Source organism: Rhodofomes roseus (genome assembly GCF_022264815.1).
Source record: "Rhodofomes roseus strain CIRM-BRFM 1785 chromosome Unknown C8Q71scaffold_13, whole genome shotgun sequence".
In the NCBI taxonomy this organism is placed as follows: domain Eukaryota; kingdom Fungi; phylum Basidiomycota; class Agaricomycetes; order Polyporales; family Fomitopsidaceae; genus Rhodofomes; species Rhodofomes roseus.
In genome coordinates, this window is record NW_025952969.1 from 967,145 (window position 1) to 979,394 (window position 12,250).

General features: G+C 57.1%; 4 protein-coding genes across 4 annotated transcripts; 1 reads left to right on the forward strand and 3 right to left on the reverse strand.

Annotated features, from left to right (window-relative positions):
* Positions 1–255: 255 nt before the first annotated feature.
* On the reverse strand, positions 256–2,154 carry C8Q71DRAFT_849058 (iron permease FTR1). Its single transcript, XM_047926692.1, has 5 exons — positions 1,558–2,154; positions 1,385–1,501; positions 1,254–1,325; positions 1,063–1,197; positions 256–1,009 (listed from the first exon to the last, which is right to left on the reverse strand). Exons 1-5 carry the CDS (start codon positions 1,973–1,975, stop codon positions 507–509), a joined length of 1,245 nt encoding a protein of 414 aa, XP_047777867.1. The 5' UTR covers positions 1,976–2,154; the 3' UTR covers positions 256–506.
* Positions 2,155–2,853: 699 nt separating this feature from the next.
* C8Q71DRAFT_724732 (Fet3 ferroxidase protein) lies at positions 2,854–5,227 on the forward strand (the record flags this gene model as incomplete). The annotated part of the gene is made up of 8 exons (XM_047921650.1): positions 2,854–3,011; positions 3,069–3,212; positions 3,268–3,358; positions 3,408–4,023; positions 4,079–4,182; positions 4,234–4,511; positions 4,566–4,756; positions 4,806–5,227. 8 exons carry the CDS (start codon positions 2,854–2,856, stop codon positions 5,225–5,227), a joined length of 2,004 nt encoding a protein of 667 aa, XP_047777868.1.
* Positions 5,228–6,150: 923 nt separating this feature from the next.
* Positions 6,151–8,300, reverse strand: C8Q71DRAFT_765866 (DUF647-domain-containing protein). The gene is made up of 8 exons (XM_047924159.1): positions 8,052–8,300; positions 7,890–7,992; positions 7,826–7,835; positions 7,697–7,773; positions 7,555–7,638; positions 7,136–7,494; positions 6,908–7,085; positions 6,151–6,857 (listed from the first exon to the last, which is right to left on the reverse strand). The coding sequence occupies exons 1-8, from the start codon at positions 8,139–8,141 to the stop codon at positions 6,232–6,234; spliced, it is 1,527 nt and encodes a 508-aa protein (XP_047777869.1). The 5' UTR covers positions 8,142–8,300; the 3' UTR covers positions 6,151–6,231.
* A 480-nt stretch (positions 8,301–8,780) lies between these two features.
* C8Q71DRAFT_119868 (uncharacterized protein) lies at positions 8,781–11,534 on the reverse strand. The gene is made up of 11 exons (XM_047916383.1): positions 10,996–11,534; positions 10,656–10,940; positions 10,531–10,608; positions 10,327–10,482; positions 10,195–10,269; positions 10,010–10,129; positions 9,882–9,957; positions 9,744–9,828; positions 9,260–9,693; positions 9,026–9,200; positions 8,781–8,969 (listed from the first exon to the last, which is right to left on the reverse strand). The coding sequence occupies exons 1-11, from the start codon at positions 11,287–11,289 to the stop codon at positions 8,882–8,884; spliced, it is 1,866 nt and encodes a 621-aa protein (XP_047777870.1). The 5' UTR covers positions 11,290–11,534; the 3' UTR covers positions 8,781–8,881.
* Positions 11,535–12,250: the final 716 nt, after the last annotated feature.

The following is a 12,250-nucleotide window of genomic DNA, read 5'->3' on the forward strand; positions in this document are numbered from 1 at the left end:
CTCTCCCCGCTTCTCCCATCTCCTCCCTGCGAACCTCAAGCCTGGCAGGAGTGACGAGACAGTCAAGCAGGTCGAGTGCGGTCAGGACTCGGAGGTATCCTGTAAGTGATGTCGTTGTCAATGTTACAGTTTGTCCGTATCAGGCTTCCGAAGCGCTCACGTCATGCAAATGATCTTCTGTTTTTACCAGAACACTCGTCGCCGCGTCACCCGTCACCGTGAGCGTCCGATAACTCAACAGATGTGTACTTGACGGCCACACAAGCCAAGACCCCGGCAAGGATGACAGATCCAAACTATGAGAGTTTGAAATTCCTTCATTCGTGTTACAACCCATCGTACGCACGACACGATGTTACCTCAGATCGTTATCGTACAGGCATCAAAAACCAACCAAAGCGCAAGAGTAGTAGCTACAGACGACATTGTGAGGGGGTCCGAGAGACAAGGCATCGTGGCAAATTTTCGCATGTGCGAGACAGGAGAATAGTCAGTCGCCGCGCAGTCTACTGAACAAGCTCTTCCGCTATGGGCGCCGCCTCGCGTGCACCCTCCTTCTCCGTCTCCTCAAGCCGCTGCTGTTCCTGCTCCTGTGCAGCGAGCATCTCCTGGCGCTCCCTCCTCCTGACGCCTGCCTGGCTCTCCTTACCGAAGACCTTCGTGCGGCCCTCCTTCCACTTCAAATACACGAGCGTAATCATGACGGCTATCCAGTAGAACACGTAGCTGAGCACGCTCCCGATCGTCGCCGAGTTCGTCCAACCGAAGATGGCCGCGAAGATCGACCAGCCCGAGTTGTCGAAGTTGTTCTCGGGGTTGCAGCAGTCGATGTGCCAGACGGAGCCGCGCACGTTGTACGAACCGGGCCCATCTCCGCCCGTGTCGTCGACGTCGGACCCGACGATCTGCGCGAAGGCGTGCGACTCGAAGTACCAGACCGCCTTGGAGAGCAGGCCCGCGCCGATGAGCAGGATGAAGTTCGTCATCACGACCATGAAGACCGTGAGTGCTGTGCCGATGTCAGAATGCGAACTCACTGAGGACGGTCTAGAATGCACTCACTTGTTCGGGAGGCGAAAGCGTAAATCAGGTAGCCGACAATGAGCCCGCAGATCAGGCCAACAACGGCGGCAATTGGGATGGAGGTAGCCTGCTGCCCAAGAGAGACACCGCCGACGAAGATGACAGCTTCCATACCTGTTGCGGAACGCATATCAGAGAAGAAGTTCGAGTATTTGGGACTACCGACTTACCCTCTCGGAGGACAGTGATGCACGGGAGGACGAAGAGGACCCATTTTCCAGCCTTGGTGTTACGGTCAACATCTGTGGACGTCTCGTCAGCATCGTGGTGGATGGGCGTGTCGAGGGTGAACCACACGTACGCTCTCCGGAGAAGGCGCGCTGCAGCTTGATGCGCCATTTTGCCTTGGCGCGGTCCATCTTGAGCATCGTGACGCCCATGATGAAGATAATAACGGACGCAATAAGGGAGAAGATGCCTGTACATGCGGAATGAGCATGGCGTGTCAGGCGGGTGCCAACAATGTATACACACCTTCCCAAAGGTCCTCGGTGTTCGCCCAGAGGTCCGCCGCCTGCGTGAACCACACAGCGATGAACGCCGCGCCGACACCACATGCTACGAGGAGACCAATGGCAGCACCCAAGAAGATCTGGATGCGCATCTTGCGGAGGAGACGCTTCGTGACGATGTCATCGTCCACGCCGCTAGTGAGCTCGGGGGTCGAGGACACGTCCGAGGACGCGGACGGGTCCTTCTCGAGGGCATTGTCAGTGCCGGGGGTCTCGGGGTCGGCCCTGGCTTGGGCGTCCTTGATGCGTGCGAGGCGCTCTGGGTCCTCGTAGATGATCTGCTCGACGAGACCGAGGAGGACGGAGACGATGATGGCGGCCTCGAGAGTCTCTCGGAAGACGATGAAGAAGATCGTGACGGAGAAGAGGTCTTTGGCCATGGTCGCTACACTTCGCCTTGCGGATGCGGGACGGGCAAGCGGAGGGTGCAGACGCGACAGGGACGCGCGCAAACGAGCTGGGTCGCTGGGAGATCGCGAGCCATTGTGGCGGGCAATATAAGGAGGAGCGGGGAGAGGAAGAACGCGGTCTGTGATCTTTCTTCCGTCTCGCGCTTGCCTGATCAGGCCTGACACAGATTGGCTCGCGGGTAATCGTGCCATTATCTTATCAGATAGCGCCACCCACCCTCGCGGTCGCCTTGGCCATCCCGACGTCCAGGCCTGCCTCGGCGACCGGCGTTCCTCGCATCGTCGGACAAATCGGGCGAGGTTGCATTCGCCTCGCCGTGGCCCCGCAGGTCCTTCCTGTGCGAAGGCGGGGTTTCAGCAAACTGTGACGTCCACGGTGCGTCGTCTGCCTCCTCTGATGCAATTGAAATTGGGATGCTCCTTAGGCGAGCCTATGTGCAGGCGAGAATTAGCTGTCCTTCAAATCCAACGTCTGCAGAGCATGCCCTCGCCGACGCTAGAACTCAGGGCAGCCCGGGTTCGATCCGACTACGCCGCAAGGAGCATCATGGGCACAATGATCGGGAAGAGCTTTTGGGGCGGTGATTATCTGATAACCCGTCTCGGGAAGATGGCTTGGCGGCACCGGCTCGCGGGCGCCAAGATGAGGACTGCCGGCGATGGGCCTCGTATCTGCTTATCAGATAAAATTTCCGTGCGTCGTTATTCCGCTTGTCCAGGAAGACGTCCCACCCGCCCAAGCCTGCAGGTCACATCATCCGGGCACTTCGACGCGCCCACGTAAAAGGCGCGATCCATTTCCGCGAAGGCGTCCCGGTCCCCCTTTCGCTCGACCGTACGCGTCCACCATGCGGTCCGCTGCGTGTACCCTCCTGGCCCTCCTCTCCGCCGCGTCCCCGGCCCTCGCGGGTGTCAAGGAAGTTTGGTGGAACGTCACCTACGTCGAGAACGCCAACCCCGACGGTCTCTTCCCTAGGAGCGCCGTCGGCGTCAACGGGACATGGCCGTGAGTGATCGACGCGCAGACGACTTCACTGTTTCGTGCTGACGCTGTGTCTGGCAGGCCCCCGCCGATCGTGATCAATACGACCGATTCGCTTGTCCTGCACACGACCAATTCCCTGTCTGACCCCCTGACCGTCCACCACCATGGTATGTTCTTCAACTCGACGTCCTGGATGGATGGTGCCATGGGCGTCTCTTCATGGTACGTACATTTGTATACCTGATACTTACCGAATGTTTATGCACGGTCTTGGCAGTGGTATTCCACCCGGCGAGAGCTTCACATATGTTGTGCCGATCAACTCCTCCAACCAGCACGGCACATACTGGGCACATGCACACTCCAATGTATGTCCGTGCTCGACCACCGTCGCTCAGCATGCTTAACGCTTCGCAGGGTCAATATGTCGATGGTCTACGCACCGTACTCATCATCCAACCCGAGAACGAGACATACGCCTACGACGAAGAGTATACGATCACTATCGGTGATTGGTACCACGACCAGCACTCGGTGCTAATCAACCAGTTCATCAACATCGCTAACCCAGGTGGTGCAGAGCCCGTCCCGAGTGTGTCTCAGTGTCTCTCCCACGTTCGATCGGCGAAGCTCATGCATGTCACACGCGCAGAGGCTCCGCTGATGTACTTCTCGCAAGGCGAGTCGTACCTCCCGCCAAAGGAGGGTTCCAGCCCCAGCGGCTCGACTGCGGGCACGGGCTTCAACGAGAACGCAACGATGTCGTTCGAGCCCGGGAAGACCTACCGCCTTCGGATAGCCAACACCGGCGCGTTCGGGGGCTTCTACTTCTGGATCGATGGCCACGACATGCAAATCATTGAGGCGGACGGTATCGAGACAAAGCCGTACACTATCTCCCAGCTCAACATCGGTGTCGCGCAGCGCTATTCGGTACTAGTTACCGCGAAGAACGACACGTCCTCGAACTACGCGATTCATGCGGCCTTCGACACGACCATGTTTGACACTGTTCCGGACGATCTCAACCCCAGTGAGCAGTGATCAGCGATATCCAGCAGTGCTGTGGACTCACCGTTACTGTGTAGACGCAACCTCCTACATCATCTACGACTCCTCTTCCCCGACAGTGGAGGGCACAGTCGATGAGTTCCTCTCGACCCCCGACATTGACCTTGTCCCGATCAACCCCGTACGTTACAGCTGGCTCTAGCTGGCTATCTGCTGACGCCGCACCCCTCAGGTGCCCATGCAACCCTCGAACGCGAACCTCACGGTGACCTTCGAGTTCGACACGATGAACGACGGCACGAACCACGCCGTGTTCTACGGCGCGTACAACGACGACTCGTTCGACAGTGTCACGTACAACTCGCCGCTGACGCCGGCTGTCATGTCCGCGCTCACCCTCGGCGACAACGCGACGACCAGCGCCGCGTACGGCCCGCTCAGCTTTGTCGTCGACCATCTGCAAGTCCTCGATATCACGCTTCGGAACGCAGACACGGGCAAGCACCCCTTGTGAGTAGCCCCAGGTTAGATCGTGGAGTCATGGTAGCTAATCGGTGTCTCTAGCCACTTGCACGGCCACGTGATGCAGATTGTCAACTTCGCGGAGGACTACACGAGCGACGACCCGGCGCTGAACCCGCCGATCAACGAGAGCCAGACGAACCCGATGCGCCGCGACACCGTGCTCGCTCCCCCGGGCGGCGCGTACACCTTCCGCATCATCATGGATAACCCAGGCGTGTGGTTCTTCCACTGTGCGTATCCGCCCGTCTTGTTCCAAGCCATGTGCTGATCCGCATTCAGGCCACATCGAGTGGCACTTGGAGAGTGGTCTCGCGATCCAGATCATCGAGGCGCCCCTGCAGATGCAGGAGCGCAACTCGCTGCCGTCCGTGCTGAACGACCAGTGCGCGACGCTCGGGCTGCCCTACTCCGGGAACGCTGCGGGCTACGCGTCGGTGACGGACCTCAACGGCCTGCCCGCTGGGCCGTGGGTGCAGAACAACGGCTGGCACTCCAAGGCTATCGGCGCGATGGCCGGCTGCGTGCTCACCGCGGTGCTCGGCATGGCGACCGTCGTGTGGTACGCGCTCGGCGGACACATCTCGGAGGCGGAGATCGAGTATGAGGAGAGACTGCGGATCGAGGCGAAGGCGGAGCGTGGACGGTTCTTTGGCCTTGCGAAGAAGGTCAAGGGTCTCCGTGTGCGGCCCCGCACGGATTGAGTTCGTGTGCTCGCACAAAATGTAGCATTGGCCCGCTGTAGAGTAGTCTCGGGATGTTCTGCATCCCCCCTGTACGAGTCGGAACGAGATGGATTTTTTTCTAGCTCTGGTCTTTGGTATACACGCCTGCGCGAACGACTCTCCGTTGGCAAAGCTCAATCCTAGTGATTGCAAAGTATTCTCAGATCGCTAGCCAAGGATCTATCCACCCGAGAGCCAAAATCATGGCCGGGTAAGTCGGAGCGACAGATTTTCGAAGATGTCGAATCGGATCGACAATAATCTGAAGGCACCGCGAGGTACTGTAACATTTTAATCATTTGTTCAGGAACCGGACGGGACGCTAGAATCTGCGGAATCTCTGCCGCGACGGGCGGTGAGAATGTCGACGTTGGGGAGCCCCGCGTCCATGCACAGCTCCAGACCAGGCATATGCTGGCGGCGGATACAACACGTTCCGTGCCATGGGCATACGTACTTTGTCAATGCATCGGTCTGGAAGCCGAGCCGAGACGCATTGGGTGTGTTGCGGTGGTACGACCGCGTGGATTTTTCCGGCGGGAGGCTCGAAGGTGGGGGGGTTTTCTGTGGACAGTCCTAGAAATACCATATAGTCAGACTGAGTGGATTGCGCTACGCATCAACGTACTCCCGACTGCGTACGACGGGTTGTCCGCGTCGGTCGAAACACCTGAGCCACTGATGCTTTTGTCTGTGTAGGTGTGGAGCTCCTTGAATTAGTAGGCATCGATCGATAGATGAGTACCCGCCATACAGTGCCCGCGCCTGGCTTGGCTCCTTACTACCTGCTTTACCCTGGAAACAAAGGTCTAGTCGCATATGCCCTGGACGGACGACAACACCGTGATTTCAGTGCATACCTGCCCCTGATGATGGCACAGACCATGGTACACACCACCACAGGCGAGACACAGGCCAGTGCGGCCGCCACTTCGGCTCTAATCCTCATCTACTCACATTGCCTATGTACACGATCTAGCGATCTATACGTTCTTGCGGTCTTCATCTACCTCTTCTCCCAGGCGCGCCTCGCCATTGTCCACGGACAGCACGAGCGGTGAGCCGGCGACCATGCCTCCCTCGTCGACCTTCCAGCCTGCAGCGAGGATTCCCTCCAGGAACGCAGGGAAGGACTCCTCCACCAGACTAAAGGCGATCTCGACTGCGGACATGGCCACGTCGAAGCTTCCGGGTGCTCGGCCGTCAAGGATCCTCCCAGCCTCTTGCGCGTGCGCCCAGGCCTTCAGGTGGTCCGCAGGTTTGTGCCCTGCCTTCAAGCATATGTGCATGCGACAGGCCCCGCGGGCGTGTGGGTCGAACCAGAGGACGTACTGCTCGTCCTCGAAGAATTCGAGGATCGACTCGATTTGCGAAGCGTTTGGGACGTGGAGTCCCTTGTGGCCCGACTTCGTCGCGTCGACGCCTGGAATGGTCGGTGCGCCGGAGGTGATCGCGGCGAACGAGGACCCGATATGGCAGTGACCTAGCAAGGGTGCTGAACGCGCGGAGAGGTCGTGCAAGCGGCTTGGGTTGACGAAGATGTACTCCAGGGCGGATACGGCCTCCGGGGTGAGTATCTTCGGGCTGCCACTTTGGTCTGCCAGGTTTCCTGCGCATGGTGAGAATCACACCACACGTCACGAGTACTACCACACTTACCGGACATCTTGGGCCGGTACGCCGTCCAAACGATGTTGGCCCTCTGCCGGTTAAGAGTGCGAAGTGTTACTACCCTGACTGCGCGGTAGTTCGCCCAAAGATGAAGGAAAAGGAGGGTGAACAACACAATCAAAGTTAATGTTGTGTCGTGAACGTAGTGCATCACGAGGGACCCTCCCTGTGTCGATCACGATAAGCCATGGCTACTTTCATAGTGATATCACCTACCAGCATGCCCAGCAGCGCAAGAACGGTCTCTTTGCTACCATCCTTGGCATTCAGATCGCCCACATCACCAGATATTCGACCAGACGTCGCGAAGTGCACGGTCAGCGCCGTTTTGGAGCCTCCAGCGACGACTCCGCAAAGAGCACGAAACGCGCCGCTCAGGCAAAGCGACGCGATTCTTAGAGACGAGCCCGTGCCATATCGCACGAAGGGGTATCTATCTGTCAGTTCTAAGAAGCCGAGATGAGGTGAAATCGTGTCGAAGATGATTGAGGCGTCATTGAATATATCTGCGGCGAGACGGTAGGTCTTCGCTTCTGGAAAGAGGGAAGTGCCCAGATAGTACGCAGCAATGATAGCTGAACAATACCAGTAGGAATTAACAACGGTTGCCAGTGAGGTAATAGCATAACACTAACTTGTTAGACGACTAAATATGTCTTGTATCACAGTCAAGAAGATGGCGTGAGTTGCAGAGGCATCCGCTTTGCCAACACCATGACCTGTGTTGCATGTCTTGAGACAATGTGTCTAGCAAGAGCCCGCATGAGGAGCGTCTACCTTGTAGTACCGCACGGGACGCGATCAACCCTGCCAGGGAGCTGCAGAAGGCCTGCAGTGCGTTGTAGATTGAATACCTGGACTGATTTATCATCCAATGCAGAAGCGCCGAGACGAACCCGATCATACCATAGGTAGTCTAAGATCGCGTATTGTTTAACATCCAACCCGTCAAGTGAGATTTGACACTCACCAGGTGATACGGTGGCAGGATAGCCTGCAGGAAGGAAGACGTTGCTGAGGACATGTCTCCAGGTTCTCCGTTTGCGTTGAACACTAATAGCATCGGACGGCAACTGTAACGAGAGCTACTAAACATCGTCAGCAACATTAAGAGAGGCTATCAAGAGCACACCTCTTTCTTCGCCAGCGAGTCTCCAATAGTGTATGAAGCTATCAGGCGACCGGAATCATCGTGCTCGCTCACAGCCACCTTGCGTGGCATCGACAATGTACTAGTACTGTAGGGGTAAGCTATTCTATAGTGACCGTCACAAGGACTCGCAGAATGTCCACGATCCAGTAGATAAGTATACACAGTACTTGAGACCGATAGTCCGGAAATGAGGTGCAAGCGTTGCGTGTCAGTCCAAGGTGTGACGAGACGCCCGCGTCGTCGCGCGAACTACAACTGTTGCGGTTATTGCCACATTTGGACATATTTGATAGACGCCCCAGGAACGGGTCTTGTTTTGACTTTTGACTGTCTTCACGGCTTCCTCACGGGCCTGCTTGTCGATGCAAAGAATTGGGAGAAAATGAGTGCTCTACGTTGACAGGACGACAAAAAATCGCTGATATTATTTCCCCATTCCTGGCCAGTTCTCCGGGAGTGTTCGACTCGGAGACACAGCAGTGGAGTCTGAACGCATGTGCTGCGGTGACACGCACCTTGAACGCATCCTCTTCGGGATGGGGTAAGTACCTGGTAGAATTCTGAGCGCTCCATGCACCAAGTCCAAACGCGGTGGCGTTGTGCTGCCCGATGCGACGACCAGGGAGCGGCGCCATGGTCGACACTGGCAGTCAGACATTCAACTTCTACATACCTAAGTATCGGAGTCAGACTCGCACATGTGCACAATGTTTCAAGTCATTTGTGAGGAGCATTGTATAAACAAGCATCCATGAGACTAAATACCACATCGTACACATGATGATTAGCAGCGAGACATCCGCCTACCCTTACACTGACTCCACGTGCAGCCTCAACAAAAACATCTTCTTGCACACTGGGCAGGCCATACTCGTAGCGAGTTCCTTGATGATGCATCTGCGATAGAGCTCCTTCAGTAAACAGTGTTATCCTCTGTGACAGCTGGGACGTACTGATGGCAGAAGATATGTCCGCACACCGTCGCAGTCGGCTCTTCGCAAGGGTCCTTCATGCAAGACCTACAATGCCACGACACGGCGCTCGAAGGGACGGAAGGCCTCGCTGGGGAGACCACCTTCGTAGGCGTCACAGTCGTTCCCAGAGAGTTCGCGGACAGCTCTGAGGGCTCTGTAGCGAGGGTGTCAGAGAGTTTGCAGCACCGCTGTAGTGTATTCGTTGGAACATACCATCTGAACGTGCTTTGGACGACGCCGACCGCGATCTGGAATGCTCGTGCCGTCGAGCCACGCTGGACGCAACCGACGGAGGCCTCGACTGCACCGCATTCACAACCCGGTGCATGGCTCTCGACCCCGCCGAGGCGACTTCGTCTATCTCGTCTCGGGCCACGGCAGCGGATGATGCCTGCTGAAAAGGGGTTTGTTTGACCGAGGCGTGTTCGCTCACGTATGACAGTGCCGACTCCGGGCGTTCAACGTGAGGTCGACCGAGTGGCACATGTATTGTGCGGATTTGCGGCGTCTCCATGGGAGTGATAGTCCCCAGAGAACTGGACCTCGGTGTATACGGCTCAGCCACGCTCGATGCGTCTGTGAGCTCGAGGACTGCGGACTGCATGGTGGTAGCACTCGGCGGAGGCTCGTGTGTCACGCCAGCCTCGCTATGCTTCATGTCAATCAGGGGTATCAGCGCTCAGCGAATGTCACATACCTTGCGTAGTCGAAGTGTTCGTGGGCGGGGGACTGGGGAGTATCGAGCGGATAATCGGCCCAAGGCGCCGAGGCGCCGTCGCCAGCTGAAGCGAGTCTCATTCAGTCGGAAGCATGGTGTAGTGGGATGCGCACGTACAAAGGAATGCCGAAGGAAGACTCGGCTCCGAGGCACGTCGAGACGAGTACGATACTGACGAAGCATCGCTCTGGGTCTGTGTATACGTTATAGAATGCTCGTCAGACGCGATTAGCGATGCGACGAACCTTCAGAGAAAGCGCACTCCGAGCCGATGTGGCGGAACTCGGCGTCGGACACACGAGCGGCGTCGTGGGCAGCGAGCGTGTCTCAAGGTAGTCCTCCGGGGTCGGGGGCGTCTCCCGTCGCTTCAATGCACGGTGGACGATGCGTCAGTGATGTCAACAGCGAGGCCGACGAGCGCTCCGCTTACCACCTCGACGAACGACTCTTCACTTGACACCGGAGATGGGATCTGCACGGGTGTCGGATGGACATCCACCATGTGCTTATCATTTGGTGGGATCCGTGAATGAACATCACACAAGGTCACCGGCGCACTTACACGTTGGAAGGTCGCGGCGTCTGGGAAGCCAATACTACATGAGGCGCACGAGGGGTGGTTTGGCGAGTCTCTGTAATGCTGCTTGAGGTCCTCGGTCCCCGTGAACAGCCTTCCGCACGTCTTGCATTGAGGGGATGGGTGCGCGGAGGCCATATGCTGCCCACATGTGAGAATTCGACAAAGTTCGTATCAAGAAACGCCCACATTCTGCAGGCTCAATGCGTCGGCGAATCCCTCTCCGCATGACGTGCATTGGATGGGTGGGTGCGCGGAGGTCGTGTGCTGCACATGCATCAGTACTCGACAATACTGGGCTAAGGGAATCCCACAATTTGCAAGGCCGAGGCATCGAGAAACCCCATGTTGCATTCTTCGCACTTCGGGTGTTGCGTGGAGTAGTCGTAGTGTGTTTGAAGATCCAAGATTGACCCATGGCAGGACCCACACACGCCCCACGAAACTGCCTTCCCTTTCGAGGTTGACGTCCCTGATGCAGAGGTGGACGCTGCTGGCTGAGCAGGCGTGGTTTGAATTGGCTGCGGGGCTGCCGGCGACGAAGGGACAGCTGAAGCCGGTGCCGCTGCTTTCTTCAGAATATGGGCGGCCGCTATATGCTATTGCACGTCTGTCAGGTTATGATTCCTGTATCGGAGAAGAGATACAACGCACCTTACTTAGTTGTGTCAGGTCTTTGAACGATTCGCCGCAGCGGCTGCATGATGGATGTTTGGGCGACGCTTGATAATGCGCATCGAGTCGAGCCTCAGATGCAAAGATTAAGTTGCAGACATTGCACTTCCGCACCGGGGCGACCACCGGGGCGACCACTGGGGTGACCACTGGGGTGACCACTGGAGCGGCCACCACCTGAGCAACGTAAAATGTGTGACCTTTATCCTTACAATGTTGTCGGAGCGCGGGCTCCTTCGCAAACGCACGTCCGCACGACGAGCAGCTGGGCATATTGTCTGTGAGGACCGTGACCAAAGTCTGGCAGCAACGAAAGCAAGAGCGAGGTGCTCGAGATGCACAGCACGTCTCTCGTGCATACTTTAACTCGGGTTGCCCCGTGTATACCTTGCGGAAAGCGCGATGGAGGCGAATTTCGTGGTCCTCGGCTCAACTCCGGCTCTCACTGACAAGCGTGCCCGCGTGGAGGAGCTCCTGCCTCAAGGTTCAAATGCACATCGAAGCGCGCAAACTCAGATGGCGGTGATAAAGAACTGGCACTCACCACTTGTGGTATTCAGGTGCATCGAGCTTGTTACACTCAGGATAAATGTGTCCCCACGTATCATAGCGAAAAGACTTACTTGAGCGCTACTTAGGAGGATCTCGTCACATCCAAGAACGCGTCCGCGTTAGACTTGTGGCAATACGCTGCAAACGAGAGCATACTTTCAGGAGAGTATCTTCAGCGCTGCCTGCGCCTGTGCAGCACGGTAGGGAGTCCCTCAATGACATCGTGGCGAGAGACGTTCTGTGAACTTGAATGCCCGGTGCCCCTTCCCCGCTACCGCGTTCTGATCGCGCGGCTTTAATGTGATAAACAAGCGCATATCCGGTCTGACGCGTTCAATATCTGAAGGGCGCGCCTGTCGGTGAGCATACAATCTGAGAGGTAGTAACGTACATACTCATAGCAGGCTTCTGCCTGCGCTGAGCGCTTCAACAAGACGTGGCACGACGGCTGACCACAACTAGTCTTCCTTCGTCTCCTCGCAAGTTTGGCGGCTGAGGCATGCGGCTTGTGCGGTCATCGCAAGCCTACTCAGCGCTTTGTTAGAGGCATTCCTGCAACGAGGTAGCCTGCTGTGAGTGCGAAGGTTCAAGGATCCAAGGTCTCCCACGGTGCAGGCTGCCGCCCGAGCGCGCAACTCTCACGTGCCATAATTTCTATTCGGGACGACGCGTAGTAAGTACT